Here is a 27,993-nt window from a genome sequence, read left to right as displayed (position 1 = left end):
CACCCCAGGCGAGATTAGAGGACTGGGTGAGGGCCGTGACCCTGTAGTAGAAGGGCCGGGAGATTGACAAGAACTCCTGATGGAGTGGGTAAGGGAAGAACCCAGGGTGTCTTACACGCACCGAGGAAATAACCAGGATCCTGAAACTTACTGGTGTAAATCCCTCTGGAGAAAAGTAGGCTGCATCTCGCTGCGGTAGGTCAGGGTTTCTGGGCTCTCGGGCGCCAGCCTTCATTGCGACACCTGCCTTCCAGTATGCAGACCCCGTGGCTGACCTGCTGGACCGCTGGGGTGTGTTCCGGGCCCGGCTCTTCAGAGAATCCTGTGTTTTCCATCGAGGGAACTACGTGAAAGACCTGAGCCGCCTGGGACGGGAGCTGAGCAAAGTGATCATCGTGGACAATTCTCCAGCTTCGTACATCTTCCACCCTGAGAACGCAGTAAGTAGCTCCGGGAGGAAGGACGCAGGGCTCCGTCGGAGCTCTGTCTTTTTTTCTTTTTTTTTTCCTTTTTTATGTATTTTATTGATCGAGCCCGCAACCTGGCCATGTGCCCTGACCGGAATCGAACCGTGACCTCCTGGTTCAGAGGTCGATGCTTAACCACAATTGGCACAGCTGTCCCGTTCGGCTCCTATGCAAGGTCTCTTGGCCTTTCCCTTGGTGAAATCCCAACTCTGCCACTTAGCCACTGCATGACATTGACCCGGTGATTTAACCTCCATGGGGACGACAGGAATGCTGATCTCCTAGGATTATTGGAGGATTCATCGTGACAATACGTGCAAAGCACTTACCACGGTGCTGGCGATGGGTGAGCGCTCAGTGAGCCTGTATCTTAGCCTCTTTGGGACAGTTCCTGAGAAGGGCTCTGTCTGTCACGAACCTCCTGCAGCTGGCTGCTGCCTCGGACTTAGGGCCCCTGTAGACTCAGAAGGCCCGGGTGACATCTTCAACAGAAGTAGCTCTTAAACAGGAATGAATAAAACACCTTAATAAGGTCTCCCAAGGCTGCCAGGCTTTACTGCCTCGCAATGATGTGTAAAACGTGTACAATGGGAGCGTGTCCTACAGAAAACTCCCTGGAGCGTGCAGCTCTCCTGTGGACTCCCTCGGTGCAGCACGACTCTCAGAACAAGACACCTCCCAGGCCCTGCGTGTCCAGAGAGGAGAGGTCAGCCCGGCCTCTCAGACTCAACAGAACTTGGCTGCTCCGCTTATAATGTGAAAATGAGTTCAAACCAGATTCAGTTAGGGTGTAATCATCCTTTTAATCAACCTTCAAAACTTATTATATTTCGACATGTTCATTGTAATGAGTCAATCAAATTCAACATAATTCATTTTAGGCCTCTAACAGAGAAGGATCGCTTTTTAATGTAATCACCATTCAGTGATCCCATCTGACAAACTGAACAGTTTCTCCCACCTCATGTCCAGACTGCATCCATGGACTCCCAGTTATCTCGAAATGCTTTCTTAGGTTTGGTTTGAATCAGAATCCAAACAAGACATTTGCTTAGTAGGTCACTTCTTTTTTTTTTTTTTTTAATATATTTTATTGATTTTTTTACAGAGAGGAAGGGAGAGCGATAGAGAGTTAGAAACATCGATGAGAGAGAAACACCGATCAGCTGCCTCCTGCACACCTCCTACTGGGGATGTGCCCACAACCAAGGTACGTGCCCTTGACCGGAATCGAACCTGGGACCTTTCAGTCCACAGGCCGACGCTCTAGCCACTGAGCCAAACCGGTTAGGGCGCTTAGTAGGTCTCTTAATTCTTGCATAACCTTAACAGCATGTCTTCCCCTCCCCCTTCAATGTCTTCATGCCTTTAGTTTGTTGAGGAAATTCTGGCTACTTGTCTCGTAGAAATTTCCTACATTCTGGATTTGCCTGATTGCACCTCATGGTGGTGGTTGATAGGTTTTCGCAGCCGGTATCTTTTCTTTTCTTTCTTAATATGTTTTTAATGATTTCAGAGAGAGGAAGGGAGAGGGAGAGAGAGAGAAACATCAATGATAAGAGAGAATCATTGATCGGCTGCCTCCTGCACACCCCACACTGGGGATCCAGACGCAAGCAACCCGGGCATGTGCACTGACCAGGAATCAAACCGTGGCCTCTTAGTTCATAGGTCAGCGCTCAACCACTGAGCCACGCCAGCCGGGCAGTATATTTTCTTTAACACAAAGTTAGATCACTACTTCTTAATTAAACTCAGGTTCAATTTTCCTTTTCCCCCCAAGACTATGTCATAGGCGGTATTGTGTGCCTTTGGGGTATCACCTCAGGAGACATAGAATCTCAGGTTGTCCCACTTTTAAAGATTTTTAATTGATCTTTGGATTCAGGTGGTGTTCGCCGGATTTGTCCATTTTAAAATTCCCCAACAACCTTTTGTCCTAAAAATATAAGCAGCCGTTGATCACGGCCTACACCAGGGGTGGGCAAACTTTTTGACTCGAGGGCCACAATGGGTTCTTAAACTGGACCGGAGGGCCAGAACAAAAGCATGGATGGAGTGTTTGTGTGAACTAATATAAATTCAAAGTAAAGGAGCGGAGGGGAGAGCAAGAGAACCGGATAGAACAGCCGGATCCGGCCCGCGGGCCGTAGTTTGCCCGCGGCTGGCCTACACCCACTGCTTCATTAGGAATTGCAAAATGGGGATTTCTACACTTTATCATTCTTTCTGCATTTGTTGGCTGGGATTCTAATTTTTTTTTTAATTACACTTGCCCTTATTGACTGCTTCAGTACCCTAAAGTTCAGTTTGGATGTTTGGATAGGGAAGGCAGGCTAAAATCTTGGTGCTTTGTCTTTAAGTCTACAATTTCAGAATAATGAGTTGGAGCTCTAGCAACTTCCAAAAGTAGCCAAGGATTTTTTGGTGGTGGTGGTACCATCGTGAACTCGTGGATTTTTTTATTGTTACAGTTTAATCCACTTATCATTCTTTTGTATGTTAAAGTATTCAGCTTTGGCTGGTAGCCACCCCTTCAAGTAACAATGGTCTTTGATAGCTTCCTGCTTTCTGGTGCAGCAGGATGTTCCGCACTCATCTTATCCATTTCTTGCTTCAGCCCTGAAATCCGCCATTTTTCTCGGGAGCCTGGTTCCTGTTAGTGGAGAGGGTATTTGGAGACCACAATGTGGCGGGGAGGGGGGGTTCTCATTGTTACTGGAATGTCCTTTGCTTCTAGTCCTTTCTACTGGACAGAGCTAACATATACATATTTTTGAAGTGCAAACGAAATCATAAATTCACCTGCATTTTTCCCAGTGTTTTCACCTCATTTCCTTTTTTGGTTTTTGTATTTGTCTCCTCTTAGGCTAAAACTCTTGATTCCTAAAGATACCCACATCATTAATATTTTATTTAGTTTCTAGTATATCCCTAATAATTTCAAAAGAGCAGTACTGATGTCATTGCTAATAGTAAGACAATTGGATACCTTGAGGGTTTGGGGGAGAAATGTACAGACAACACTACCTTCTGAAATTACTGGAAATAATTCTCTGTGTGATTATGGCACCAACGTTATACACACGTAGCGCTGAGGTACCAGGAGTTGGCTTGATGGGAAGAGTAGCAGGTAGCAAGGCTAGTTCTCACATGTCCTACATTCCAGCCACCCTTTCTGCAGCAGGAAAACAAAACGGGCAAAGGCGTGCAAGCTGGGTCCCCGGAACCCGCCTTCCTGAGCCACTGCCCCAGCCAGGTGGCTTTGGGTGAGGGCCGGGGAACAAACCAAACGATGATGGTGGTGCTGATGGCTAGATACCTGGCCTCCTTACCGAAGAGAATGTTCTGTTCGTAAGAAAACGGGCACCCAGTCCGGCTGGGAGCCGCCAGCCCGCGTGCAGGCCTGCTGCCCCCCGCGCCCTGTCTTCTAGGTGCCTGTGCAGTCCTGGTTCGATGACATGACGGACACGGAGCTGCTGGACCTCATCCCGTTCTTCGAGGGCCTGAGCCGGGAGGACGACGTGTACAGCATGCTGCACAGGCTCTGCGATAGGTAGCCCCGGCCGCCGGCCGCCGCCCCTGCGCACTTGGACCCCAGCCCTGGGGACCCGCCCGGCCTCCGCTCCCCGGGAGCCGAAGTGAGGACACGCCGTGCTCCGGGCCACGGGGTGAATGTGGCCATACCTACCTGTTTTATTTTTTAAAAACAGAAACAACTATTTTAAAATGAACTCTTTTAACGACTTTCATAAAGGGACATGCATTTTACTGGATTTGCTTTTCTTAAAACATACCAAAAAGGGAAAAAAGGAGAAAAAAAAAAAAAAAAGCTTGATATCCCTCAGACTTCCTTTCAACTGTCTTCCCTTCCCCGCAGACAACCTGTCTCCTTCTACCCCAGCTCGGAGCGGATGACCAACTCAGACTCTCCTTCCCCCAGGATGAAGTGCCTTTTTGAATGTTATTTTAAGCTGAGAGTTAATTTTTCTATACAGCATATTTCCAGACATCTCTTAGTCTTTTCTTATCTCAGATTCTCTAACAAGATAAAGAGGACAATTTTCTAGAACCTGGGGGGCGGGGGGAGAGGAGGCGAGGTACGGGAGTGAGTCCGGGAGACTGTGTCCCAGCAGGTGGCACGTGGCAGGGCCAGGCTCCTGGTGGGAATTTGTGTGACCGTGTCAGCGTCTCCGTTCACGGCGGACCCCGTGGGGGACGGGTCTGCAACCGTGTGGCCCCACACTTTGGGGAGCAGTCGATTGTCTTATATGATGATGATTTTGGATGGTGACAGATGGGTCTTGGGGGTCACATTTTTCCCTTGAAAAAGGGGCATCGTGTCACTCCCGCTTTCACACGACTGCCATCCTTCTACGTGCTTTGTTTTGTGTTTGTGCTGTTGTTTGGGGGTAGAGCAGTTCCCAGAAACCTCAAACCCTCGCATCTAAGAAAGAAAAAAAAAAATCTGTTTATTGATTTTTAAATCTTTCCTTTCCAAAAGCTGGATACACATGGAGCTGTTGGGGAATGTTCTTTGCTGCTACCGCGCTGCCACCAAATGGAATTGACCAGCGGCTGTTCCACTGTTCTTTGCCACTGTGCCTATGCTCAGAACCCGCTCACTGCTACGCCGCGCACTCAGCAGGGTTAGGAGCAGGTGTCCCGCCCCGTGGCAGGCTGCACCCACTGCACCCCGCCCCCGGCACCGGCCATGGGGATTCGGAAGGGTACAGAGAGGGCCAGCACACCCCCCAAGGCGGTGCTCATTCATGTATAACTGCAGCCAACACCCGATCCTGTGATGGGTGCCTCCTCTCTCTCGAGAACCCGTGGCGTCAGCCATCCACCACGCTGATGTGGCCCAAGGCCATCTCTTGGTCTTCTCTTCCGAAGCACAGCCTATCTCTGAGCCGGGGGTTGGGAGAGCCTGTCCGGATGTGGGGCTCACTGTCCTGAGTCAGGGAGAGGAGGGCCCCCTCCTCGTGCCGGGGCTCCCCCCGCAGCCTTTCCCAGTGAGATGTGTCAAGCAGTGCTGTGTTCCTCGTTTGACAACGAGTCTGTAACGTATGGCTCTTACAAGTCCATTACGAAGAACCCTCGCACATCGGCACCACTGCCTTAGTCCTCTCTGTGGGTTGGGCCTCCGCCAGAGTTCTGGTGGGGGCGACGACCGGCACCAACAAGACTGGAAATGGGGTGTCAGAGTCAAATTTCTTTTTTGCTGCCATTCACAAAATAAGGAAGCCAGCTGCCAATCACGTCCTCCCGACAGCACTTGGGTCTGTGGACTGCCCGGCTTTCCGAAGTAAGTGTTCAGGGGTAACCAGGTCTCCCAACATCCTGAGTATCCCAAACCCAGGAGCCCACGTGCCAGTTCAAACAGAAACACCCCCTGGCTAGGCGTGGCCACCGATGAGGACAGGGCCGTGGCAGAGCTGCCGTGCCGTACACCTTGATTCGGGAAACTCTCATTAAATGAACCCGCTGCCTTAAATGTCTTGAATGTTTCCGTCCAGCGTCTGTCCTGTGTTGAAATCCACACAGAACGCGGTCCTGAGGAGAGCCTTAGACCCTCCCCCGCGCCCCTCCGTTGTTGAGCATCACAAGGTTCTTGTTTGGGGGGGGCAGAGAGGACAAATCCTAGAATATTCCAGGGGAATAGAACCTAGAAATAGTGCCAGATGGAGTGGGGACACTTGGCAGGCATGAGCCAGACACTTCACCCAGTGGTTCCTGGAACCGTGCGTGCCGTGCACTGGCCCAGGGCGGAGCTGCCGAGGGTGGAGCCGGCTCCTGCCACGCGGACCCAGAACGTCTCGGGAGGCCCAGTCCACCCTCCGCGGGTTCTGGATTCTGTGCACCTTATTGGACCACACTCCAGAATCCCACTTTTATTTTAATCCTTGATTCCGCTTTATGTACATAATCAAAATAAATATCTATATCTATATATATTTTTAATCATCTACCTGTAAATGAAGCAATAGATTTCTAACGTAAGGCCAAGAAATGAGATGAATGTTTGGGGTTTATGTTTTCTAAGGTAAATACGGGTATTGTTTTTAATTATTACCTTTTATTAAATTGTGGGCTTTAAAAACTGAATTGAAACCGATTCGCTATTTCTCTGTGCCATATACTTCCCATGGTACCAAAAGATCCCTGACTCTTTAGCCAAAAGAGAAACCTGACCTCCTGAGTTCCCATGATTCCTCTGTACCAGGTCAAAATATAGTCTTCTGGACAAGTATTTTTTACACTAGGATCTGGGCCTGGATACCTTAGGTGGAGAACTCTGGCCCCTGTGATGCCATCTCTCTGGCCGGGCCTTGCGTGGAGGTGCTCAGGCATGGCTGAGGTTGTAACTGCTCTGTCTTCCATTGCTCTGTGATCCTACGTGTTGGTCTGTGGTTTCTCCCATTCGCTGTTTGTCAACAGTCCGTTTGAATCCTGGGAAAGAACACCACCCATCATGGCGGATAGTTGGTGGGGAAGCTCTTTGGATGTGGTGCCATTTCGATGAGATGACTTTGGAGGTGACGGGGACGCCCTCGTGACACTGACTGGTCACGGTTGCAGCATTCGAACTTTGGGTACATAAAAAAAGAAATCTGTTAAGTCTACAACCTGGCAACATGTTACAGCAACCCTGCATTGTAAGGATGGCTTTCTAATAAAACCCAGAACCACACAGCCCCGTGGTCAAACACTCGTGACGTTGTGCCTCTGCTTTTCACGGTGCTGTGATGGACAGCGGCATGCCAGGGCTGGAGGCGTGGACAGCTCGAAGCGCTCGCAGTTAGCGACCTGGGCAAGACCCGCTGGCTGCCTCTGTCCCTATTGTACTGTAACTTGATGGTGTCTGTTCCCACTCCATCCTCCAGGGATCTTCTCTCAGACTAACATCCTCCCCCCAGTTAGTGGAGATGCTGGTGTCTGGGTGGCCATGGTTTCTGGTGGGCATTTGAATGTAATGAGCAATCCAGCATTACTCGGGGAATACTACATGTGGAATGTGCACGTTTCAGGGGTGAGCCTTGTTAGTCAAGAGATTTGCAATGATTTCCTTCCTGCCTGCCAAAAATAAACACATAAAACTGCGCCCTCTTGTGGATGAACTGCTTCTCTACTGGTAGCGCCTCTCGTCACTTCATTCTTGATTCTCTACCCTCTGCCCAGCCTATGCCAGCACCTTGGGTCTCCTGGAGTATGGGAGCAGGACTGCGCAATCTCAGGAGCCCCGGACCACAGGAGGAGCTAGAAACGCATTCCGCCCAATATTAGGCCCCCTGCTTGTCAGAAGCAGTCTGGCTCACCGTCCTCCCACAAGGATTCCAGCCCTTTCCAAATGCAGCCCCCACCCCACCCCATGAGAGCCACAGGCACTGTGTGTGCCTAAACCCATAGCCCTTGGGTATCCTGGCTGAGATGCTGTGATTTCCATGTTCTTCGGTCTCTGTTCCGTCTGTCACAGGGATAGAGTTCTACCAGGCAAGTTACTCATCCCAAACAGCACAGGACTGTGCGTGTGTCAGCCCAGGGAGAACGTAATAGTTACCCAGAGACAAAGCCAACCCCCCCCTACAGCTAGCCTGTGCTACTGTACCCCCAAGGTGCCCTCTCCACCGCTACCCTGCCAGAGAGGTCACCCCAGTTCCCTCCCCTGGTTCTGGGCTCTGGCTGTGCCCCTATCCCTCTTCACTCCTTCGCTGTGCTCTCTTCGCCGCCTCTCCCCCTCTCTGGCATTGCCCCCACCCCCGACTGCTTCACACCTTTGCATGCAAGCAGACAGACAGATGGTTGACAACTGTGGCTGCCAGTGAAGCTACTTGGGACTTGGGCATACTGAGATTTCACCTCCTGATTTGTTTCTTTGTTTGAGCACTTACCACCAGTGTATGTTGCAGGACCAAGGAATGGGCTGGGGCCAGGGCGTTTTAACAGGCAGTAGAATCGAGGATCCGAGTCAGGTGTCCCCCGCCCCATACCCCGCCCGCGCTGCATGCTGCACGTGGGTCAAGATCTGCAGGATCTGCACCTGCAGGGACTTCAGAGCACCCTGGGCCTGGACGGCGTGGCCTGGAAGCCATCCCGTGGGTCACCAGGCAAGTCAGGGCTCAGAGCCACCAAACTAGCGTGGCCACAAGCCTAATCCCTGAGGCTAGCTCACGGGACCCTCGGGAGCAAGCTGTGGGCTCCAGAGTTTTCTGCCCCAAACTTCCATTACAGTGATTCTCGGCTCTGGCTGCCCAGGAGAACCACCTGAGGGCTCTCAAAAATCCAGGTCCCTCAAGTACCCTGATCACTTAACCCCAAACCTCAGGGCGTGTCCCTCAAAGATGCAGCCAGGGCAGAGAAAAAGGAAGGCACCTCCCCCACCCCCAGCTGTTCCCAGGCGGGACACCCAGGTACGTCAAAGAAGCTTTTCCAAGGCAGGCGTGGGGGGTAGGGGCAGCCCTCATAAGAGCCCCATGTGACTTACAGCTCCCTGCCTTTCCTCTGAGATGGGGAGCAGAATGGACACCTCCCCTCCACATTGGAGCAGCGGGTTGCACTGCCCCCAGGAACGGAACTGAGACTCTCCTGCCCGAGCCGTGTCTGGAGGGGGTGGGTGCACAGCTGAGCAGGGCCACACAGGTACCTCCGCAGCCGCGCCTTCTCCTTTGCAGGGACCTAGGACTAGTCTTGGGACAGAGGACTCGCCCTCGGAGTGGAGGCCCCGTGGGCTCAGCTCCACCTCAGGCCCTGGAGGTCCCCACAGCGCCCTCTGGGAGTCGCTCTCAGGCTGTGAGAGCCCTGGTGACCCTGTCACTGCCCCTCCGCAGCCTGCAGACAAAGGTGGGGGCCCACGCGGGCCCAAGGGTGCTCTCAAGGGCTTGGGGCCAGGGCGTGGAATCGAGGACCCGAGTCAAGGCGTCCCCGCCCCACATCCTGTCCGCGCTGCATGCTGCACGAGGGTCCAGATCTGCAGGATGTGCACCTGCCGGACTTCAGAGAACCCTGGGAATCAGACTGGCGGGAGCCTGGGGGCGGGGCCTGGAGGGCGGGGCCTGGAGGGCGGGGCCTGGAGGGCGGGGCCTGGGAGCCTGCCCCGCCCACGCCGGGCCACACTGGCGCTTTTGCCAATGTTAACCTTAGCGGGCCGGGCCTGGGAAGATTAGCCAGGAAGGAACAAAGTAGCGGGCGAGAGCCCTCAGAACCTGCCTGGCGAGGGTTGGGGTGGGCCGCGGGGGCCCCGGGTGGGAAGAGGTCAGTGGGACCAAGGGGGTCATGTCCCCGCCCCCCCCCCCGCCCAATCAGGAAGGAAAGAAGGGCAGCCCAGGATGTGGGAGCTATGTCATCTCTCTAAGGGCAAACCAGCCTCTCCCACGATGGATATCAGGGCTTCCTGGGAGGGCAGTGCCGGGCGTGGAGCCCACATTGGGGGTGGGGAGGACAGCAGAGATGTTACAGAGAGCGCTGCCACCTCCCCTGACCTCCTGAAGGGACCTGGGTCTCAGGGAGCCGGACTGCCGCCCCCCATCCCTCCAGCCTTGGTCCTGCTGCCTCCTAGTATTTGCTGGGGTGGCCTGGCCTCAGGGTCAGGGGTCAGGAGCCCCCCTGGGCTCTCAGGAGGGAAGTCGCAGTGCATTGCACATGCACATCTTGGCCCAGCGCAGGCCTCCATTCCCTGCTCTCTGGCCTCCAGCACCAGGGCCCTGGTGTGGCCTGGCCTGGGCCCCGCGGAAGGGTGGGCTCTCAGAGAGCTGGGTCAATATTTGTTGACTGACTCACCGATTGACCAAGTGTGAATGCCCAGCCCCCCAAGAGATGGGGTGTGTCCTGCGGGGCGGAAGCAGGGATTGAGTTTCAGCAGAGGGGGAGCGGTGGGCAGGGCCTGGACCCGTGCCAGGCCCAGCACTGCCCACAGGCAGGGCGAAGCTGCCAGGAGTTTCCAGCAGGTAGGTAGGCCTGGCAGGGAGGGGGCACGGGGCACAGCTGGGCAGGGGGCTTGGGAGAACTGGAGTGGATGGTTGAATCAGGGGTGTCCAGTGTGGGGGGCACAGGCTCAGGGTTGCCAAGGGGCTGGCAGAACTGGGAGGCAGAGAGGAGCCCAACACGTAAGAACACTGGTCGGGGCAGGGAGACCATGGCCGGAGCGACTGGCAGGGAAGAAAGTAGCAGTTGTACGTGGGTGAGGGTCTCTGTCACCCACAGAATCTGAATATCTGGGGACCCAGGCCCGGCCCTCCTTCCCTCCAGCAGGCAGCACCCCTCCCCCTTCCTTTCACCGGTATCTTAGGAGAGAAAGGGGCACCAGAGGAGGCAGTGGGTGGCTGGGTAGGGAGACGGGGTGCCAGGGAAAGGGGGGTGCTGGGGAAGGAAGGAAGTGTTTGGAGAAGGGAGCACCTGGGTGGGAGGGGAACCTAGGGGAGAGGAGGGAGCCAGCAGGGGGAGGAGCAGGGGAGGGAGGGTACATTGTGGGTGGAGGGGATATGGGAGGAGGCACCTGGAGAAGGAGGGGCCCTGGGGGTGGCAGAGGGGGATAAGGGGTACCCGAGGAGGAATTGGGCATCTGGGAGAGAAAAGGGGCCCTGGGTGGAGGGAGCCAGCCTCCAGGGAAAAGAAGGGGGCTCCCAGTCTAGGGAGAGGACATAGGCAGGGTCCCCCACTCAGGGGAGGTGTTGGAAGGGAGAGCCGTGGGGGAGAGAGGGATATATGTGGGTGGCAGGCCTCTGTGGAGAGGGCAGGGACCCCTGAGAGAGAAAGGGACCACCTGAGGGAAAGAGGAGGTGCTAGGGGAAAGAGGGGACCCCCATTCTTTGAGCATCCCTTCCTCCACCCCCCAGGACCCTTTGGAAGCCCCTGAACACAGGTGGTACTATGTGAGAGTTTGCCCCCCCAGGCTGGAACTGGATATTGGGGCACCCTCCCAGCCCCTCAGGCATGATGCTGTCCCCACCCAGTGAAATCAGCCCAGTCCCAACTTGCTGGCCACCAGTTTGACTTCCCTGTCCCACGTGGTGCCCACGGTGCCGAGGCCAGCCCGTCTTCCTGTCCCTCTGTCTGTCGCTGTTTCCCTCTCGCATGGCCCACAGCTCAGAGTTGGTGCCTCTGCTCACTGCCTGCTGGTGCCCTGGTCACTGTCGCTGGTCGCTGCTTCTGCCCCATCACCTCTGAATATCACTGTGCCTGTCACTTGGTGTCATCGCGTGTTTTCTGTTGCTTGGGACCCCCTTTCCATGGTCACCGTGTCTGCCGGTCACCCGTGTACAGGCCATCGGCTACAACAGCCGTTCTGGGTACAGTTAGAGCTCACGGGGACCTTCCTTCTCCACCCGCTCTCCCTCGGTGCAGTCACAGGCCACAGGTTTCATTCATTCAACAACCAGTTGCTGGGTGAGAGGCAGCTGGGAGCAGGCAGTAAACAAGACAAGCCCCTGGCCCCAGGAATCCATACCAACAGCCGATGTGGCCTCCAGAGTGTGTTCCAAGGGGCCAAGGGGTCCCAGGATTCAAGAAAACCTGCTTTCGCCCCTCTCCCTCCTCCCTTCTCCTTCCTCCCCTCCCCCTCCTCCCCTCCCCTTCCAGGGCCACCTTGGCCCTCTTGGAGAGGCTGGGTGTCCCCCAGGGTACTGCGAGCTCCCCAGGGCCTGCGCCCTGCCCTCGGGGCTGGCTTCGTTGCACCTGCCACGCCAAGCCTCGGCTTCTGTAACTCTGTATCTCTGCTCCGGCTGCTTCCCCTGGTCACGCAGGGCCAAGGGTGTCCCTCCCGCTGATAAGACCCGGTGGAGCGGGGCGGAGCGACTGGCAGGGACACCCATGAGTTCAGCCAGGGCCACTCGGAATGAGAAAGTCAGAAAGGAGCGACTTCTGGGTCTGGTGAGCAAAGCAGCAGAAAGAAGAAACGTTGCAGCTAGCAGGATTTAGGTTAGATGTAGAAAGAACTTCCACGGATGGAGGAATGAGCAAACCTCACACAGAGGTTTCCGGAAGAGTGGTGCCGGGGAGCCTGGGGTAGCGGAGAGTCACCTGCCGAGACGGAACAGGATTGAGAGCCCCGTTCTCCCCCAGGTACCTCTCGTTCCGCGCTTCTCTCTCCTGGAACCGCAGAGCACAAACTCAAGTGGCTGTTTGCAGGTTCTGTGCTTCTTACACGTTCAGTTCTGTTTTCAGGGTTAAGAGTGTCTGTGTCTGATTTGCCCAGCTGGCTCCCGTCCGCTAAGCCTGCGCTCGCCGCGGTCTGTCCGCGTCTGCAGAGCCCTGTGTGCAGAGTCTGTCCTGAGTTTGCAGAACATTTGTCTTGTCCGCGGAGCCTGTGTCTGTCTGTCCCGAGCCTATTTTCAGAGCCTTGTTTTCAGAACCTGGGTCTCCTTAGTGTGCCCCTGTCTCCCTGTGCACGAGACTGGCTTCCTGATGGCCGAAGCGGCTGTGCGCGTGCAGCCTGTCCCGTCCACAGAGCTTGTCTGGGGTCCTTGTCTGGGGCACGCCTTTCTGCCTAAAGACACTTCCTGTTGGCAAAGCGTGGCCTGTGTACCATACCTGTCCCTGTCGGAAGAACCTGTTTCCTCTGCAGTGAGTGTCTGTCTCTAGACCATGTCCGTCTTTGCGGTCTGTTTCTATTTCAGAGCCTGGTTCTGTCTCCAGAACCTGAGCCCTTCTGGTCCCGTCTGTGATGTTTTCCAAGGCCGCTGCCTGCGTTTCCCTGGATAGAAACGGCCTCTGCTTGCAGGACCTATTTCCTAGGAAGAGCTTCTCACGGTCGGGGTCGCTGTGTCCCTGTGGGAGCACCGTGACTTTCTGCAGAGCCTGTACCTGCCTGCACCCTTCGCTCCTAATCCCACGTGTCCACGTCAGCAGAGCCTATCTCCAGCACCCATCCCTTTCTAGAAAGCCTGTCCCTGTTTGCAGAACCTGGGCTCTCTACAGAGCCCAGCCGTGTTGTGAGAACTAGCCCGTGTCTGCGGCATCTGTGCTTGATCCCAAAGCTCATTTCCCTGCCGGCTGCTTTCAGCAAACCCCCGTCTCTGAAGGAACTTCTGCTGATACAGAGCCTGTCTGTTTGCAGAGCCTATGTGGGCTTCGCCAACCTCTCCCTATCTGCAAGGCCTGTCTCTAGAGGCCTGTGTCTGGGTCTTTTTTCAGAGCCTGGGTCTCATTGTCAAGTTCATGAATCTTTGCCCAGGCCCCTCCCATCTCCCTGGAGGCTGGCTTCCAGTCTGCATCTCCCCCCTTCACCCTCACCCTCCCACCCCTGCAGAGCCTGGCCATGCCTAAAGGGCCTTGGACTCAAGCGCCTGCTTCTGTCTGGGAAGCGTTTCTCTGACCGAAGATGCTGTGCCTGTTTGCAGACCTTAACTCTCCACCTCCCTGTCCATATCCGCAGGGTCTGTCTCTTACGTAGTCTGCCCCCCTGTCTTGAGGGTTTGTCCCCAGCCGCAGGCTGCAAAGCTCTCCAGACCTGCAGACCCTGTGGCTGTTTGCAGAGTCCTTTTGGGCATCCACAATCTTTGCTTGTTGGCAGCCTGAAAGAATTTCCCTGGGACGGTCCCTGGCTGCAGACCTCATTGTCGTTGGGAGAACCTGAGCCTATTGCATCCTGTTCTTCCTCCTGAGGAAGCTGTTGTCCGTGTGTGCAGAGCCTGTGCGTGTGTGCAGAGCCTTCTTCTGTCCGCATCGCCGCTCCCTCTCTGCAGGGCCCTGTCCCTTTGCCTTGCCTGTCCCCAATGGTCCGCAGAGCCTCTGCCTGGTTGCAGCGCTGTCCCTGTGTGCGGAGCATGTCGGTGTCTATAAGATTCAGTCTCATTTCAGGAGCCTGGCCCTGTTTGCAGAGCCTGTCCCTGCCTCAGACTCTGTTCTCACTAGCAGAGCCGTGACCTGTCTGCATAACCTGTCACTGTCCACTGCAGATCCTCTGTCTGGCTGTCTGGCTGTCTGGCTGTCTGGCTGTCTGGCTGTCTGCATAGCCTGTTTCTAACTCCGACTGTTTGCAGAGGATGTCCCTATGTCCAAAGCCTATCCCTGCCCACAGAGCTCAGTCCTGTTTCAAGGGCACAACCCACAGATGGCAAACCACGTCCCTGTTTGCCGAGCCTCTGTGTGGGCGTCTGCAGTCACTGTCCCGGCTCGCGGGCGTTTGTGGTTTATAGAGCCCTCCTGAGGACCGGCAGGTGAAGGGCTCCGGGGAAGGTGCTTCAGAGAGCTGTAGGCAGGGCAAGTCCTTGCTTGGAGGCCAGGGTCTGAGCACTCTGGCTCCGGTTTCCTTCCTCGCTCCTGTCTGGCCTAGGATGGACATCGGTAGCCTCCCCGACATCGAGAGCCACAGGGACCTCCACATCTGGATCCTTGAGGTGAGGGGCACGGCCGGCCAGCAGTGTTGCGCCACAGAATGGGTGTGATCTCCGGAACTAGGCTTCTCTGGGCCTCCACTCAGAGTCCCGCCCACCCCAGAGGGCCATGGGTATGTGTGTGTGTTGGGGGGTGGCGGGGGCGGGGGGTCTCCTGAGTTGTCACTAGGCATCTTCCTCTCCCAGGACCTGAAGTTGGTGCCCGTGCCCGAGGGGGCTTATGGGAACTTCTTCGAGGAACACTGCTACGTCGTCCTCCACGTGAGCACTGGGGAGCTGGGGAGCCTGTCCGAGGGGGTGGCAGGGCCCAGGTGAGGAGTCTGTTGGTGCAGAGTAAGCTCCGCCCTGGGTAGAGGCCTGCTAGAGTCCGTCTCACAAGGGGCTGCTGCCTCGGAGGCCCCTTAGCCGTCTCCTCCCCATTCTCGGTCCCCCGCCCACGCTCCCCAAGGCCCTTGGCACATCTTGGACCTTGACCTCAGTGTTCACTCATGCCTTAGCCCTCAGCCCCTCCCCCACCCTGGAACCTCAGCTCCTTCCCCACCCCACACACTCCTTGGCCCTAGACCCCCCAGAGCCTGAGGGCCACACAGGGGACACCCAAGGACCTGCACTACTGGATCGGAAAGAAGGCAGACGCAGAGGCGCAGGGCGCGGCAGGCATCTTCGTGCGGCACCTCCAGGAGACCCTGGGTAGCGCCACAGTGCAGCACCGAGAGGTGCAGGGCCACGAATCTGACTGTTTCTGCAGTTACTTCCGCCCAGGGGTCATGTGAGTTTAGTTAATGTCCATTATTGTGCACACGTTTTGGTGTGGACACATGTTTCTCATTCCTCTTCGGTGCACACCCAGGAGTGGACACCCATGTTCTGAGTTTGCTTTTGTGTTACTGTGCCCAGTGCAAACATGTCTTTTGCTGTAAATATGTGTTGAATTAATAGTTGCAATATATTAGGTTGAAGCATAGGAAATGGCCAATATTCGATCATTTCTGTTTTATACACTTGAACCTAATACATGCATATAGTGTATATATAAACACATACACACATGTGTACATGCACATGCAAGAAACATGCCACTTCTAAATATGTTCACCTACAGATGGGCATACCCACACACACTCATCAATACCTAAGTAAAATGTGGTAATTCATATATCATGTGTTATATAATTCCATTTATATGAAATGTCCACCTACATACATATATGTTGTTGCCTGAATTCCACACACTCACATCTATACTCACATGGATGAACAGATACATATTATGCCCCCACAGGTATACATGTATGTATGCATGCATGTGTCCACATGTTGACACATGGATAAACACATACACACTGTTGCCCCACATGTAGCCATGTGCTTGCACACATGGTCATATCTACTTGCACACATGTATTAAGCCCATGTGTATCCCCACTTGTGTGCATGCGTGTGCTCATGTCTGCACTCACTCCTGCACATGGCAGTGTATGGTCTCACATGGACCCCATTCCCTCCTCAGCTACAGGAAGGGAGGCCTAGCCTCTGCCCTCAAGCACGTGGAGACCAACATGTACAACATCCAGCGCCTGCTGCGCATCAAAGGGAGGAAGCACGTGTCAGCCACTGAGGTGAGGACACCAGAGATGCCACTGGACTTCTGGGTCAGCTCGGACTTCGTGTACTGAAGCGCAGGGACGTGCAGAGGGTGCCAGGGTATGGGGGAGGGGAACCATGGCTGTCATCATTCCCAGATGAGCTATCTTTTTTCTAAATTTATTCTTCAGTTGCAGTTGACGCACATATTATATTAGTTTCAGGTGTACAACATAGTGAGCAGACATGTATATAACTTACAAAGTGCTAAGGCCTATCTTGAATGAGGAGAGAGAAGGCAGAGCCAGGTTTTAGGCCCCGCCCCTGCCATGGCTGCTGTGATGCTCTGTTTCTTCATCATCTCGTGGCCACAGTAAGAAGCTGGGGTGGAAGAGGGGCGAGGCAGACAAGAGGGTGCACCTGGAAGGTCCTTCTAAGCAGTACAAGGGGAAGAAGCATGGTTTGGGGTGGGGGTGCACAGCCCCACACTCTCATACACGTTGTCCCTGTCACCCATAGGCACACACACTGTCTCCCACTGTTACCCCTGGGGCCACTCTAGTCTGTTGAGTGCCCTTACATCCATCTGTCTGAAAATTAATGGGAAATACTGATCCGGGTAGAACAGGACATTTTACTGCCATCTGACAGGAAGCTGGTATAATGAACATTCAGGTGTTGGATGTCTATGATGTGAATGAACCCGAGCTGTTATTGTCTACATGGTATGTGGCAGCCCTGTGACTCAAAGACAATCCCACACAGGCTCACACACTGCCCCCCACAGATTCAGGGGCCCACATCCCTGCTCATGCAGGGACACCATGCAGGCCCAGTCTTTGCCCGTTATCCTGGAATAACTGTTCACTCTCTGGGTGATAACTATGCTTACCCATAGATAACACACTGTTCCCCACACAGACACTGTCACCCATGAGCCCACACACTTGTTCATATTTTGTGTTCCCCACATATGTACATGTACATGTACACACATGGGTAAACATGCACACCCAAATTGTGTACATGTGTGTATATACAGCTACAGACATGCATTGAGTGGAAGTGTCATAGTCATGTCCACCCTGTGAAATGCAGCATTCCCTACAGCTACCCGTGCCTAGGGATGCACACAGCCACAGAGTGGCCCTCAGGGTGCCACATGGTTACACAGATGTATGCCTGCGCACCATAGTAGTAGTGTCATGGTCATACATACGTACAGTTGCACACAGCTTCATGTACACAAGTGGCATACCCGAGCTATGCTCACACAGGTAGAGCCGGGCCGGGGAACCCCCTCCACTCGGGTGCTGGAGGCCTGACACCCCGTCTCCCGCCCTGCCCTCCTGGCTCTGGCAGGTGGAGCTCTCCTGGGAAAGCTTTAATAAGGACGACATCTTCCTGCTGGACCTGGGCAAGGTGATGATCCAGTGGAATGGGCCCAAGAGCAGCATTTCCGAGAAGGCACGGGTCAGTGTCTGCCCTGGGAACAAAGGGGTGCAGGAGGTGGGGAGAGGGGTGGCCCTCCAGGGGTCCATTCTCCGGCCTGGCTCTCAGCTCCAACCTGAAAAGCAACTACTAGATGTGGACGGAGTTCAGACCCTGCACGGGTGGCACTTCTGGATGCCAGGAGAAGGGGACACGTTCCCCCAGCCTCTGGGAGTAGAGCGGTGACGGGAAGGCCCTGGGGTGCTGTCTGAGGGGTGAGGGGCATGCTGGGGAAGCCCTGACTGCCAGGTCCTCTCCCGCAGGCCCTGGCCCTGACCTGCAGCCTCCAGGACAGGGAGCGTGCTGGTCGTGCACAGATTGGTGTGGTGGACGATGAGGTCAAAGCCTCTGGCCTCATGGAGATCATGGAAGCCGTGCTGGGCCGCAGATTGAGCAGCCTGTATGCTGCCATTCCCAGCAGAAGTATTAACCAGCTGCAGAAGGCCCGCGTCCACCTTTACCAGTGAGCAGACCTTGGGGGTGGGCAGGGCGGGTAGCATAGGCCAGGCCTGCATGCCCACCGTTACAGCAATAGCACAGCGTCCCAGAAAGCCCTCCAGAAGAGGCTCATGGGCTTCTGGGGCAGGCCATGGGGGACCTTGGGCCAAACCTATACTCTTGCACAGCTGCCTTAGAGAAACCCATTGTACAGTCAGGGTGACTGAGGCCCCAAAAAAGCCAGGTAGCTGCCTAAGGCTCCACAGCTAGGCTGCAGTGAAATGAAGACTTCACCTCAAGGCTCCAGCTTCCATACATCTGCCTGGGGGTCGGGGGAGGGGGGAGGGGGGCTGAATATGGCTAGTGTGGAGCCAGGCTGAGCTGGAGGCTGAGCTGACCACATCTGGATGCCTGCCCTCCAGTGTCTACCAGAAGGATAAGGACCTGGTGATCCAGGAGTTGGCGACCCGCCTACTGACCCAAGACCTACTGCATGAGGAGGTGAGGCAGGCCTAGCCCCAGTCACCCTATCTGTCTCCACCTACCCCTCCGTCCCCTCTACCCAGCCTGGACCACCTTCTTACTGACTAGCCCCACTCTTGCTCCCAGGAGTGCTACATCCTGGACCATGGCGGCTGTAAGATCTACGTGTGGCAGGGACGCAGGTCCAACCACCAGGAGAAGATGATTTCCTTCAGCCAGGCTCTGGTGAGGCTGTGGGGGCCTGTCTCAGAGGGACAGAGCGCTGCCCTGGGTATTGGAGGGGAGGCAGCCCTTCCCTGCAGTCTGAGCCAGGAGACATCCATGTCCTGTCTGATGGAGGACATGGCCCTGCATGGATCTCAGCCTGGAGACAAACCTCCCTGTCTGAGGGAGGAGAGACAGCTTTGCCCAGTGGTCTGAAGGGGGCACAGGGCCCTCTCTAGGGAACTGGAGGCATGTGGTCTGCCCTGGGAGCCCCGATGTGGGAAGGGGGGTGGGGGGGCCAGTTAGCACCCAAGAAACCATGTGTCAAAGGACTATGTGGCCTTGCCTTGAGGTCTGAGGAGCCCAGGGTACTAGGCGCCCCCCCCCCCCAGCTCCTTTTCGAGGAGGGAAGACAGGCTCATGGCGGGGCCTTCCTGAGACCGGGACTAAGGGACACTGCGTGTCCTCAGAGACCTCGGAGAAGTCGCTAGCGGCAGAGCCAGCAGCTCCGAAAAGCGGGTCACGAGCTCGGTTAATGACTGCTGTCAGGGCTCGGCTGGCCCCGCAGCCTGAGCGGCAGGTCCCCACGGGTGGAGCGTGGGCAGCAGGGGGCCCGCGGACATGGATGTCTCCTGGCTCCCGCCCCAGGGCTTCATCCAGGCCAAGGGCTACCCCACCTACACCAACGTGGAGGTGCTGAACCAGGGCTCCGAGTCCGCCGCCTTCAAGCAGCTCTTCCGGACCTGGTCTGAGGAGCCGCACAGGAACAAGAACCTGGGACTGATCCGTGAGTGGGAGGGGCGGAACTGCGGGGGCGGGGCTATGGGCGGGGTTTGGGCGGGGCTTAAGGGCTTCATCCAGAGCCTTGGCAGGATGGGTGAGAGGGCAGTGCCTGTGGGCGTGGCCTGTGGGCGGGATGGGCGATGGGGCGGGGCCTGGGGCGGGGCTGTAGGGCGGCACCCAGAGCCTGGGCAGGATGGGTGAGGGGGCGTGGCCGGAGGAGGCTCTTGACCGATGGGTGGGTCAGGTGGAGGCCGATGAGGGGGCTTGCGGGGCCTGGACAGCGCAGCAGGTGCCTGTAACCCCCTGTGCCCCACCCTCAGGTAAATTGAATCAGGTAAAGCTGGACGTGGTCAAACTGCACAGCCAACCTGAGCTAGCCGCCCAACTCAGGATGGTGGACGATGGCTCTGGGAAGGTGGAGGTGAGGGGCACTGGCTTGGGGGGCTGCGAGGACAGGGGAAATGGGTACACAGCAGGGGGAAGGCTTTGTCTTCAGGTGAACAGTATGGCTGCTTAAAGCGACCCTGCTACTCTCAAATACACATCTACACACAAACAGGGACACTCAGGCACGTGGGTACATATGCATACACCCTCCCGACAGCACATTCATATCATGCCTAACCCATCACACATAGACATGGCCACTCGCTCACATAACACTCACAGTAAGCCTCGGACACCTACTTGTGCCCTTTTGGCATATGTATGACAGCCATACCTATGATAATATAGACATACATACACCTTGTAATTGCACTTAATCACAACCCAGTACACAATGGCAAGAATCAATTGCACAAATTCTACATCACACATGATTGGTCACATACAACCATGAGCCCACAGGGACACACCAACACAGGGACACAGTCCCATGATCAGTCATAGCCCCACACCCCCAGCCCCCAACACACAGTCACACACCGTCAGCCTCTTCTGCAAGAGGCAGGCGTCTGGATGCTCTGGTCGGAGGAACCGCCCCCAGTGGCAGCTGGCAGCTCTGTGTGGGCACAGGATGCCCAGGCACGGTTTCCTGCCATGTCTAGGTGGGCGCTGTTGGCCCCACCTTCAGGTGGGGAACACTGAAGCTCACTTAGGCTGACTGGGATCTGGCCAGGTTTGCCTGGTTCCAGAGCCCGGCCCACTACCCACAGGAACAAGCAATCACGCCGATAAGTGTGAGGAAGTGTATTCATTGCAGTCTTTGCACAGGCTTTGTGTTGTCAAGTGACCCTTGAAAAAGGGAATTTCTCCCAGAGCCCTAAGGCCTTGCTCCTGCCCAGCTCCCGCTGCCCTGGCCTGAGCAGCGAGCAGTTCTGCCAGGACCTGTCCACCCCTCACCCATGCTGTGGCTGATGGGGTCAGGCTGGGGGTGGTGTGGGGCAGGGGGCAGGTCAGCCATGGCAGCCTCTGGAGTCCTTACCACGTGTTTGTCCCAGGCACTGCATGCCGACTCAGAGTCCTGGCTGAGAACAGCCCGGCACAAATGTGGTGGGTCCCAGGGCCCCCCGGGGGAAAGGGTCACCTGCAGATCCTTGCACAAGCCCAGCACAGAGCATGGGGTGGGTGCAGAGTTGGGGGCGAGCCCCTTGCCTGCACAGACGAGGCTGAGAACCCCTTGGTCCCTGTTCCCCAGGTGTGGTGCATCCAGGACTTAGGCAGGCAGCCCGTGGACCCCAAGCTCCGTGGACAGCTTTGTGCAGGCAACTGCTACCTCGTCCTCTACACATACCAGAGGATGGGTCACATCCAGTACATCCTGTACCTGTGGCAGGTACGCAAGCCCCAGGGGGGGTGGCAGGCACCTCCCAGCCTCAGAGCTGAAGATCTGAGAATGGGCTGTAAGAGTTGCTTCAGGCCCTCCCCCGCACCCCTCCCCCCCACTCCCACCCCTGTCTGCAGAGCCACCAGGCCACCAAACAGGAGTTAGCAGCTCTGAACAGCAATGCCAAGGAGCTGGACCTCATGTACCATGGAGCCCTGGTGCAAGTGCATGTGACGATGGGCAACGAGCCCCCCCACTTCTTCGCCATCTTCCAGGGCCAGATGGTGGTCTTCCAGGTAGGACCCACCTTTGCTGCTGTGGCTTCTCCCCGGGCCGGTGACCCTTATATATATACATGCTATCCCTCTCCGGCCAGGGCCCAGTTGACCCCCACCCCCATTCTGGTTTCTTGGTGCTTGTCCAAGGCCCTGGAGCTCCAAGGGTGATCCCCGCCTAAGTTTCTCCCCGCCCTCCCTCCTGAGTCCTCAAAGCGAGCCACAAAGCAGGAGCACAGAGGAGGAAGTTTAAGTGACAGCCACGACCTTGCCTGCGGTCACACAGGGGGGACGCTGGTGCCCACTTTCTGCCTTCAAGCTGGGGGAATGATGTTAGGCCCTGACTCCTTGGAGACGGGGTGAGGGATCCATTTAGAAAGGCCTGGCTCTACCCTAGATAATGGACTCCTCACACTCCACACCCAGAGGATCCAGAAAAACAGTGGTGGCTTCAAGAAAAGGATCTCTGGGCCTCGAGGCAGTTTGTCCCCCGCTGGGTCGGGGCGGGTGGGGGGAGGCAGCCCCTGGGAGCCCTTGCCCAGCTGATGCCAACCCTCCTGCAGGGGAGCACCAGGCACAGTGGGAAGGGGCGGCCAGCATCCGCCACGAGGCTGTTCCATGTGCAAGGCACCGACAGCTACAACACCAGGACCGTGGAGGTGCCGGCCCGGGCCTCCGCCCTCAACTCCAGTGACATCTTCTTGCTGGACACAGCCAGCACCTGCTACCTCTGGTTTGGGAAGGTACCGCCAGCACTGACCACTCAGGCCCCGGGCAGTGGTGCCAGGCAGGGATGGGGCCACTCCACAGGGGATGCAGACTTCTGTCCAACCTTAGACCGGCCTGGAGGGGGTGGGGAGCGTGCGTCCCCTCTGGAACCTGAGGGAAGTTAGAAAGTGACAGCGGGGCCTGGGGCTGCACAGGTCAGAGCTAGGCTAGGCCGAGGCTGCCTCCCCTCCCTCCTGCCTGGAGTAGGGAGCCTACCCCTTCTCACGTCTCCTGGGAAAAGGAGGAGGCCTTTGCCAGAATGTTCTCTGATCTTCAGCCTAAACCAGTGGTCGGCAAACTCATTAGTCAACAGAGCGGCAAACCGCGGCTCGCGGTTTGCCGACCACTGGCCTAAACCATAAATGATCCCCAAGCCTGGGAGTCCCCAGCCCGTGCTCTGGACCCAGAGAGGGTCCCAAGTCCCTGTGATCCTGATCAGCTGGGGAGACAGAGGCCAGGAGGGGCAGGAAGGGCCAACCCTTGTTCACGCCTGCCCTCCCATCAGCCTAGGCGTCCTGTGACTCGGGCCCCTGTGAGTGGGCGGCTGTGGGGCTGGCGGTGAAGACCCTTCCCCTGCAGGGCCTGACCCAACTATTTGCCTGCCAGGGCTGCAGCGGGGACCAGCGGGAGATGGCGCGGAGGGTAGTCACTGTCATCTCTGAGAACGACGAGGACAAGGAAACGGTGCTGGAGGGTCAGGAGCCTCCCCACTTCTGGGAGGCCCTGGGAGGCCGGGCCCCCTACCCCAGCAACAAGAGGTGACAGGGTGGGGAGGAGGTGGTTCTACCCAGAGGATGCATCTGAGGCCCAGAGGGTGGACTAATTAAGGGTCACACATGGAGCTGGAGGAGCCAGACTAGAACTGAGGACTCTTGGCTCCCCACCCCAGGGGGTCCCAAGAGCACAGCCCCCTCGGCTTCTCTCCCCAGCCTTGGGGAACTTGCATCAGGAAGATGCAGGGCAGTGGTGCCCTCTGCTGGTTGAATGTGTGCCCTGCATGGTCCCAGTCCTAAACCACTGCTAGAAGACATTCCCCAATCCCACAGTCCCCGGGAGGGTGGGGCTGTGTGTGTGTGTGTGTGTGTGTGTGTGTGTGTGTGTGTGGTGTGCAAGGACAGTGTACATGTGTGGTGTGTAAGTACACAAGGGTGTGTATCGGGGAGGAGGGAGCTGAATCCTGGGCCCTTTGTATTGTCTGCAGGACCCGGTTTATGCACCTCAGTCCCCCAAGTCTCCTGAGCTCCTAAGTAGCACTGTCCCCCTCTCTCAGCAACTTCCCTCTTCCCACCTTGGGCCTGAGGCTGATCCCAGCCAGGGGGTGGGACCAGGGGCTCCTCTCTGCCAAGGACAGCAGGGCTCCGCCTCAGGCCACCCCACGAAGCCAGCGCCCCTTTCTGGTGCCCACTCCTGGGAAACTTCATGGCACAGCTTGTGCCACAGCTGGCTGGAGCTAGACAAATCACCCAGTCTGCTTTCCCCACTGGCAGACTGGGACACGAGGCCCAGAGAGGAGCGGGGCGGGTGGATCAGAGGGGGGCCAGCCCCTGGGGTAGGCATCCATCCCTGTGCTGAAGGCTAGCCCGCCCAGGCCGTACCCCTCACAGCCTGTGCCCACACTGGCCAGCCTCCCCGAGGACATCTCCGGCTTCCAGCCACGGCTATTTGAATGCTCCAGCCAGCATGACCACCTGGTCCTCATGGAAGTGGTGTTCTTCAGCCAGGAGGACCTGGACAAGTATGATGTCATGTTACTAGACGCCTGGCAAGAGGTGAGACGGCCACCTCCCTGGGGTGTGTCTGTATCTGTGTAACTGGGTGTGAGCGTGTCTTTGTGTGTTCCTTACCGTATGAATACATGTAAGGCTGCAGGTGAGTCTGTGCAACGGTGACACTGAGTGTGCGACTGTGTGACCAAGGGTGTGAGACCATGGATGACTATCACAGTCAGCCTTTGGGAGACTGTGACTGTGGTCTGGAACGTGTGTGCGATTGTGACTGGCTTTGTCGTTCTATGTAACTCTCTCTGCCTTCAAATGGTATATGGCTCCAGGTGACTGCCTGGGGCTGATGTGTGTCCATGTCAAGTGAGCAACTGTCAATTGAATGACTGACCATATGTGAATGTGAGATGCATTTGCCTTTGTGTGGAATGGCTATGTGGTCAAGTTACTGCCTGTAACTGGCCAGACCAGCCACAACTGAGACTATATGTGTATGAGGCCGATTGGCTGTGGGTGTGACTGAGTGACTGTATTTTTTTTCAGCATTTTTTTTATTGTTTAAAATATTACAAATAGTAGTAATTATGTCTCCTTTTTTTCCCCATTGACCTTCTCCCGGCCTCCCCTATCCCCCAGCACATGCCCTCACCCGCCCCCCGCCCGCCCCAGTGTCTTGTGTCCATTGGTTATGCTTATATGCATGCATACAAGTCCTTCGGTTGATCTCTTACCACACCGCCCCCCAACACTCCCCAGCCTTCCTGCTGTAATTTGACAGTCTGTTCGATGCTTCTCTGCCTCTGTACCTATCTTTTTGTTCATCAGGTTATAATGTTATTATCCCCAAATGAGTGAGATCATGTGGTATTTTTCTTTCACTGCCTGGCTTATTTCACTTAGCATAATGCTCTCCAGGTCCATCCATGCTGCTGCAAATGGTAAGAATTCCTTCTTTTTTACAGCAGCGTAGTATTCCATTGTGTAGATGTACCATAGTTTTCTAATCCACTCATCTGCTGATGGGCATTTAGGCTGTTTCCAAATCTTAGCTATGGTGAATTGTGCTGCTATGAACATAGGGGTGCATATATCCTTTCTGATTGGTATTTCTGTTTTCTTGGGATATATTCCTAGAAGTGGGATCACTGGGTCAAATGGCAGTTCCATTTTTAAATTTTTGAGGAAACGCCATACTATTTTCCACAGTGGCTGCACCAGTCTGCATTCCCACCAGCAGTGAAGAAGGGTTCCTTTTTCTCCGCATCCTCGCCAGCACTTGTCATTTGTTGATTTGTTGATGATAGCCATCCTGACAGGTGTGCGGTGGTACCGCATTGTTGCTCGGAGTGACTGTATTTGCGTGGCTGGGACATTTCTGTGCGGCTATATGCCATAGCGTTTTGGGCTCCCTGTGTTTTTCAGGCTGGATGTGTGCAACTGTGTAATCGAGTGCGATTGTTTTTATGCACGACTGTGTGTGACTATGGGTGACAGCGTGTGGCCGTGATTTGCCGTCTGACTGTGGCGATGGATGACTGTGTCTGTGTAGCTGTGATGCTGTGTGCATGTCGGTCACTGTCTATGACAGTCTGTGAATGTGGTGAGGCTTGTAGACCTCGCTGTCACTCCGAGCAAAGCCAAAGCCCCTGCTACAGCCCTGCACGGCCTGGCAACCCCACTCTCCCCGGGCTGCCCCCCTCGGCCGCGATGGCCTCCGTGCCGCTCCTCAGAGAGGCTGGGCGGGCTCAGGCCTTTGCACTGGTCCTTCCTTCCGGTTACACTGTCTCCCCAGACATACACATGACTTGCTCCCTCACCCTGGGGTCTTGATTCAAATGTCATCTTCTCACTAAGCCTCCCCCTGACTTTAATTTAAAATTACATTATTTCCACCATCCCCACACTTATATTCTTTCCCTGCCTTATTTTTCTCCTTCGGATCTATTACATAGTTTCCTGTCTCCCCCAGTAAAATGAAAGCTCTGGCAAGGGCAAGGATTTTTTTGTCGGTTTTTTTTTCTTCTCACGATGGAATCCCCTGGCCCCCCCATAGGTACTCAGTAAATATGTGTGGATTGAATGCATGTGTACACATATGCTTGTGACCTTCTGGAGTGTTTACGGGTGTGTGGACATGGCAGCCAACCTGCTGTGTGTCTGGTATGTGTTTGGGGGGCTCTGAGACCATCTGACGGACAGGGGTGGGAAGGATCGGTCAGCTCTGGCAGCCCCTCCCCCACCTCTGTGGCCCAGATCTTCCTGTGGCTGGGGGAGGCCGCAGCCAGGCCGAAGGAGGAGGCGGTGGCCTGGGGCCAGGAGTACCTGAGGACCCACCCTGCAGGGCGGAGCCAGACCACGCCCATCGTGCTGGTCAAGCAGGGCCATGAGCCTCCCACTTTCACTGGATGGTTCCTCGCGTGGGACCCCTACAAGTGGACCGAGAGTGAGGTCTGAACCCCCAGCCCCACCCTAATCCAGGGGAGGGGGGCTTGCCCTGTGCAGACTGAGAGGTGGCATTGCCCTGCCTGTGGGTTGGGAAGGCCGGGTCTTGTCCTCAGGCCCCCCTGGTGGCCTTCCCTCTCACCCCCACTCTGATTCTTGCCCCCAGAACAACCAGTCCCACAGGGAGCTGGTGGAGGGCAGCCTGGAAGTAGTGTCTGCTGTCGCTGAGATAACAGCAGTGAGTATGGGGGCCTCCCAGACCTCCCCGGGGGCTGCACTCAGTTGGCATGGTCCTGATGGGCAGAACGGGAAAGGGAGGAGCCAGCCCTGGAAGGTGGCGAGGGTTGCAGCTGGGGGCAAGAGGGCCAGTGGCCTCCCCGTGGGAGCCGACCCCCCATCTTCCCCAGCCTGAGTCCCCTCTATGGACAGGAGGTCAACAACTTCCGGCTGTCAAGATGGCCAAGCAACATCAGGACAGGCTCCTTGGCTCCACAGGCCCACAAGGGCCCCCAGGACAGGTCAGAAAAAGTGCTGGAGCTGGGCCCCAAGGTGGGTGGCAGCAGCACCAGCACCAGCACCAGCACCAGCACCAGCACCAACACCAGCACCAATAGCTACCACAGCAGCCCCAGACCCATGGCCAACGGGTGTCTGTCCCGCGAGCAGCTGATGCACCAGGCCGCCAAGGACCTGCCGGAGGGCGTGGACCCGGCCCAAAAGGAGGTAGGTGCCCGAGACCCCCCCTAAACTCACTGCACCAGCCCTAATACACCTAAAACTAAGCTGCAGGCGCCTAGGGTGACACCCCGAGGGTGGGCCGTGGCAGGCTGTCCAGGGAGTTGTGTGTTCCAGAGACAGCGACGGGCAGAGAGAGATTCTGGGCTCACAGGACAACCTTCCCTGGGTCCCCCTCCCCCGCCCCCACAGTTCTATCTCTCAGACTCTGAGTTCAAAGACGTCTTTGGGAAGTCCAAGGAGGAGTTCTACAGCATGGCCAAGTGGAAGCAGCAGCAGGAGAAAAAGCAGCTCGGCTTCTTCTGAACCCAGGCCCTGCTCCTGCCAGTGCCCTCCCAAGGCCGAGCCCCCGCGGGTAACTCCCCCAAGCGGACCTGAGCCCCCCTCCCCATCAATAAAAGCTCGTGGCCCTCACAGGTGTGGTGCGTGCGTTTTCACGTCTGGGTCACTCAGCGGGTCCGCCTCTGGGGAAAGGACCTGTGGGGCTGGCGGGGGTGGTCTCTC

At 56.2% G+C, this 27,993-nt stretch overlaps 2 protein-coding genes across 5 annotated transcripts in view; both read left to right on the top strand.

Annotated features, from left to right (window-relative positions):
• Positions 1 to 7,571, top strand: part of CTDSPL (CTD small phosphatase like) — a 111,557-nt gene extending 103,986 nt beyond the window's left edge. For 2 of the 4 annotated variants that reach the window (XM_080675665.1, XM_080675666.1), the window contains 2 exons: positions 255 to 440; positions 3,902 to 4,916. In XM_080675665.1, the coding sequence (XP_080531791.1) occupies positions 255 to 440; positions 3,902 to 4,027 (312 nt within the window). In that variant the 3' untranslated portion in view covers positions 4,028 to 4,916. Of the gene's footprint in view, positions 1 to 254; positions 441 to 3,901; positions 4,917 to 4,971 lie in introns of those variants that run through there. The other 2 variants (XM_080675664.1, XM_080675667.1) reach the window with 2 other exon arrangements.
• VILL (villin like) lies at positions 313 to 27,905 on the top strand. Its single transcript, XM_080675671.1, has 20 exons — positions 313 to 440; positions 14,737 to 14,800; positions 14,984 to 15,058; positions 15,361 to 15,566; positions 16,308 to 16,416; positions 17,744 to 17,854; positions 18,136 to 18,335; positions 18,733 to 18,811; positions 18,920 to 19,018; positions 19,646 to 19,784; positions 20,101 to 20,201; positions 21,420 to 21,557; positions 21,686 to 21,844; positions 22,387 to 22,566; positions 23,198 to 23,349; positions 24,216 to 24,360; positions 26,566 to 26,760; positions 26,921 to 26,992; positions 27,184 to 27,477; positions 27,682 to 27,905. The coding sequence occupies exons 2-20, from the start codon at positions 14,738 to 14,740 to the stop codon at positions 27,793 to 27,795; spliced, it is 2,631 nt and encodes an 876-aa protein (XP_080531797.1). The 5' UTR covers positions 313 to 440; position 14,737; the 3' UTR covers positions 27,796 to 27,905.
• Positions 27,906 to 27,993: the final 88 nt, after the last annotated feature.

This window comes from Plecotus auritus (genome assembly GCF_963455305.1).
Source record: "Plecotus auritus genome assembly, chromosome: 6".
Taxonomy (NCBI): domain Eukaryota; kingdom Metazoa; phylum Chordata; class Mammalia; order Chiroptera; family Vespertilionidae; genus Plecotus; species Plecotus auritus.
The sequence above is the reverse complement of the archived record's forward strand: the minus strand, read 5'-3'. Positions and strand labels throughout refer to the sequence as shown.

Excerpts from the sequence above, each read along its gene's own strand:
- VILL (XM_080675671.1), top strand. The coding sequence starts at position 14,738 with ATGGACATCGGTAGCCTCCCCGACATCGAGAGCCACAGGGACCTCCAC. Across the intron at positions 22,567-23,197 it reads GCTACCTCTGGTTTGGGAAG|GGCTGCAGCGGGGACCAGCG; the intron begins GTACCGCCAGCA and ends TTTGCCTGCCAG. Across the intron at positions 26,993-27,183 it reads CTGTCGCTGAGATAACAGCA|GAGGTCAACAACTTCCGGCT; the intron begins GTGAGTATGGGG and ends CTCTATGGACAG.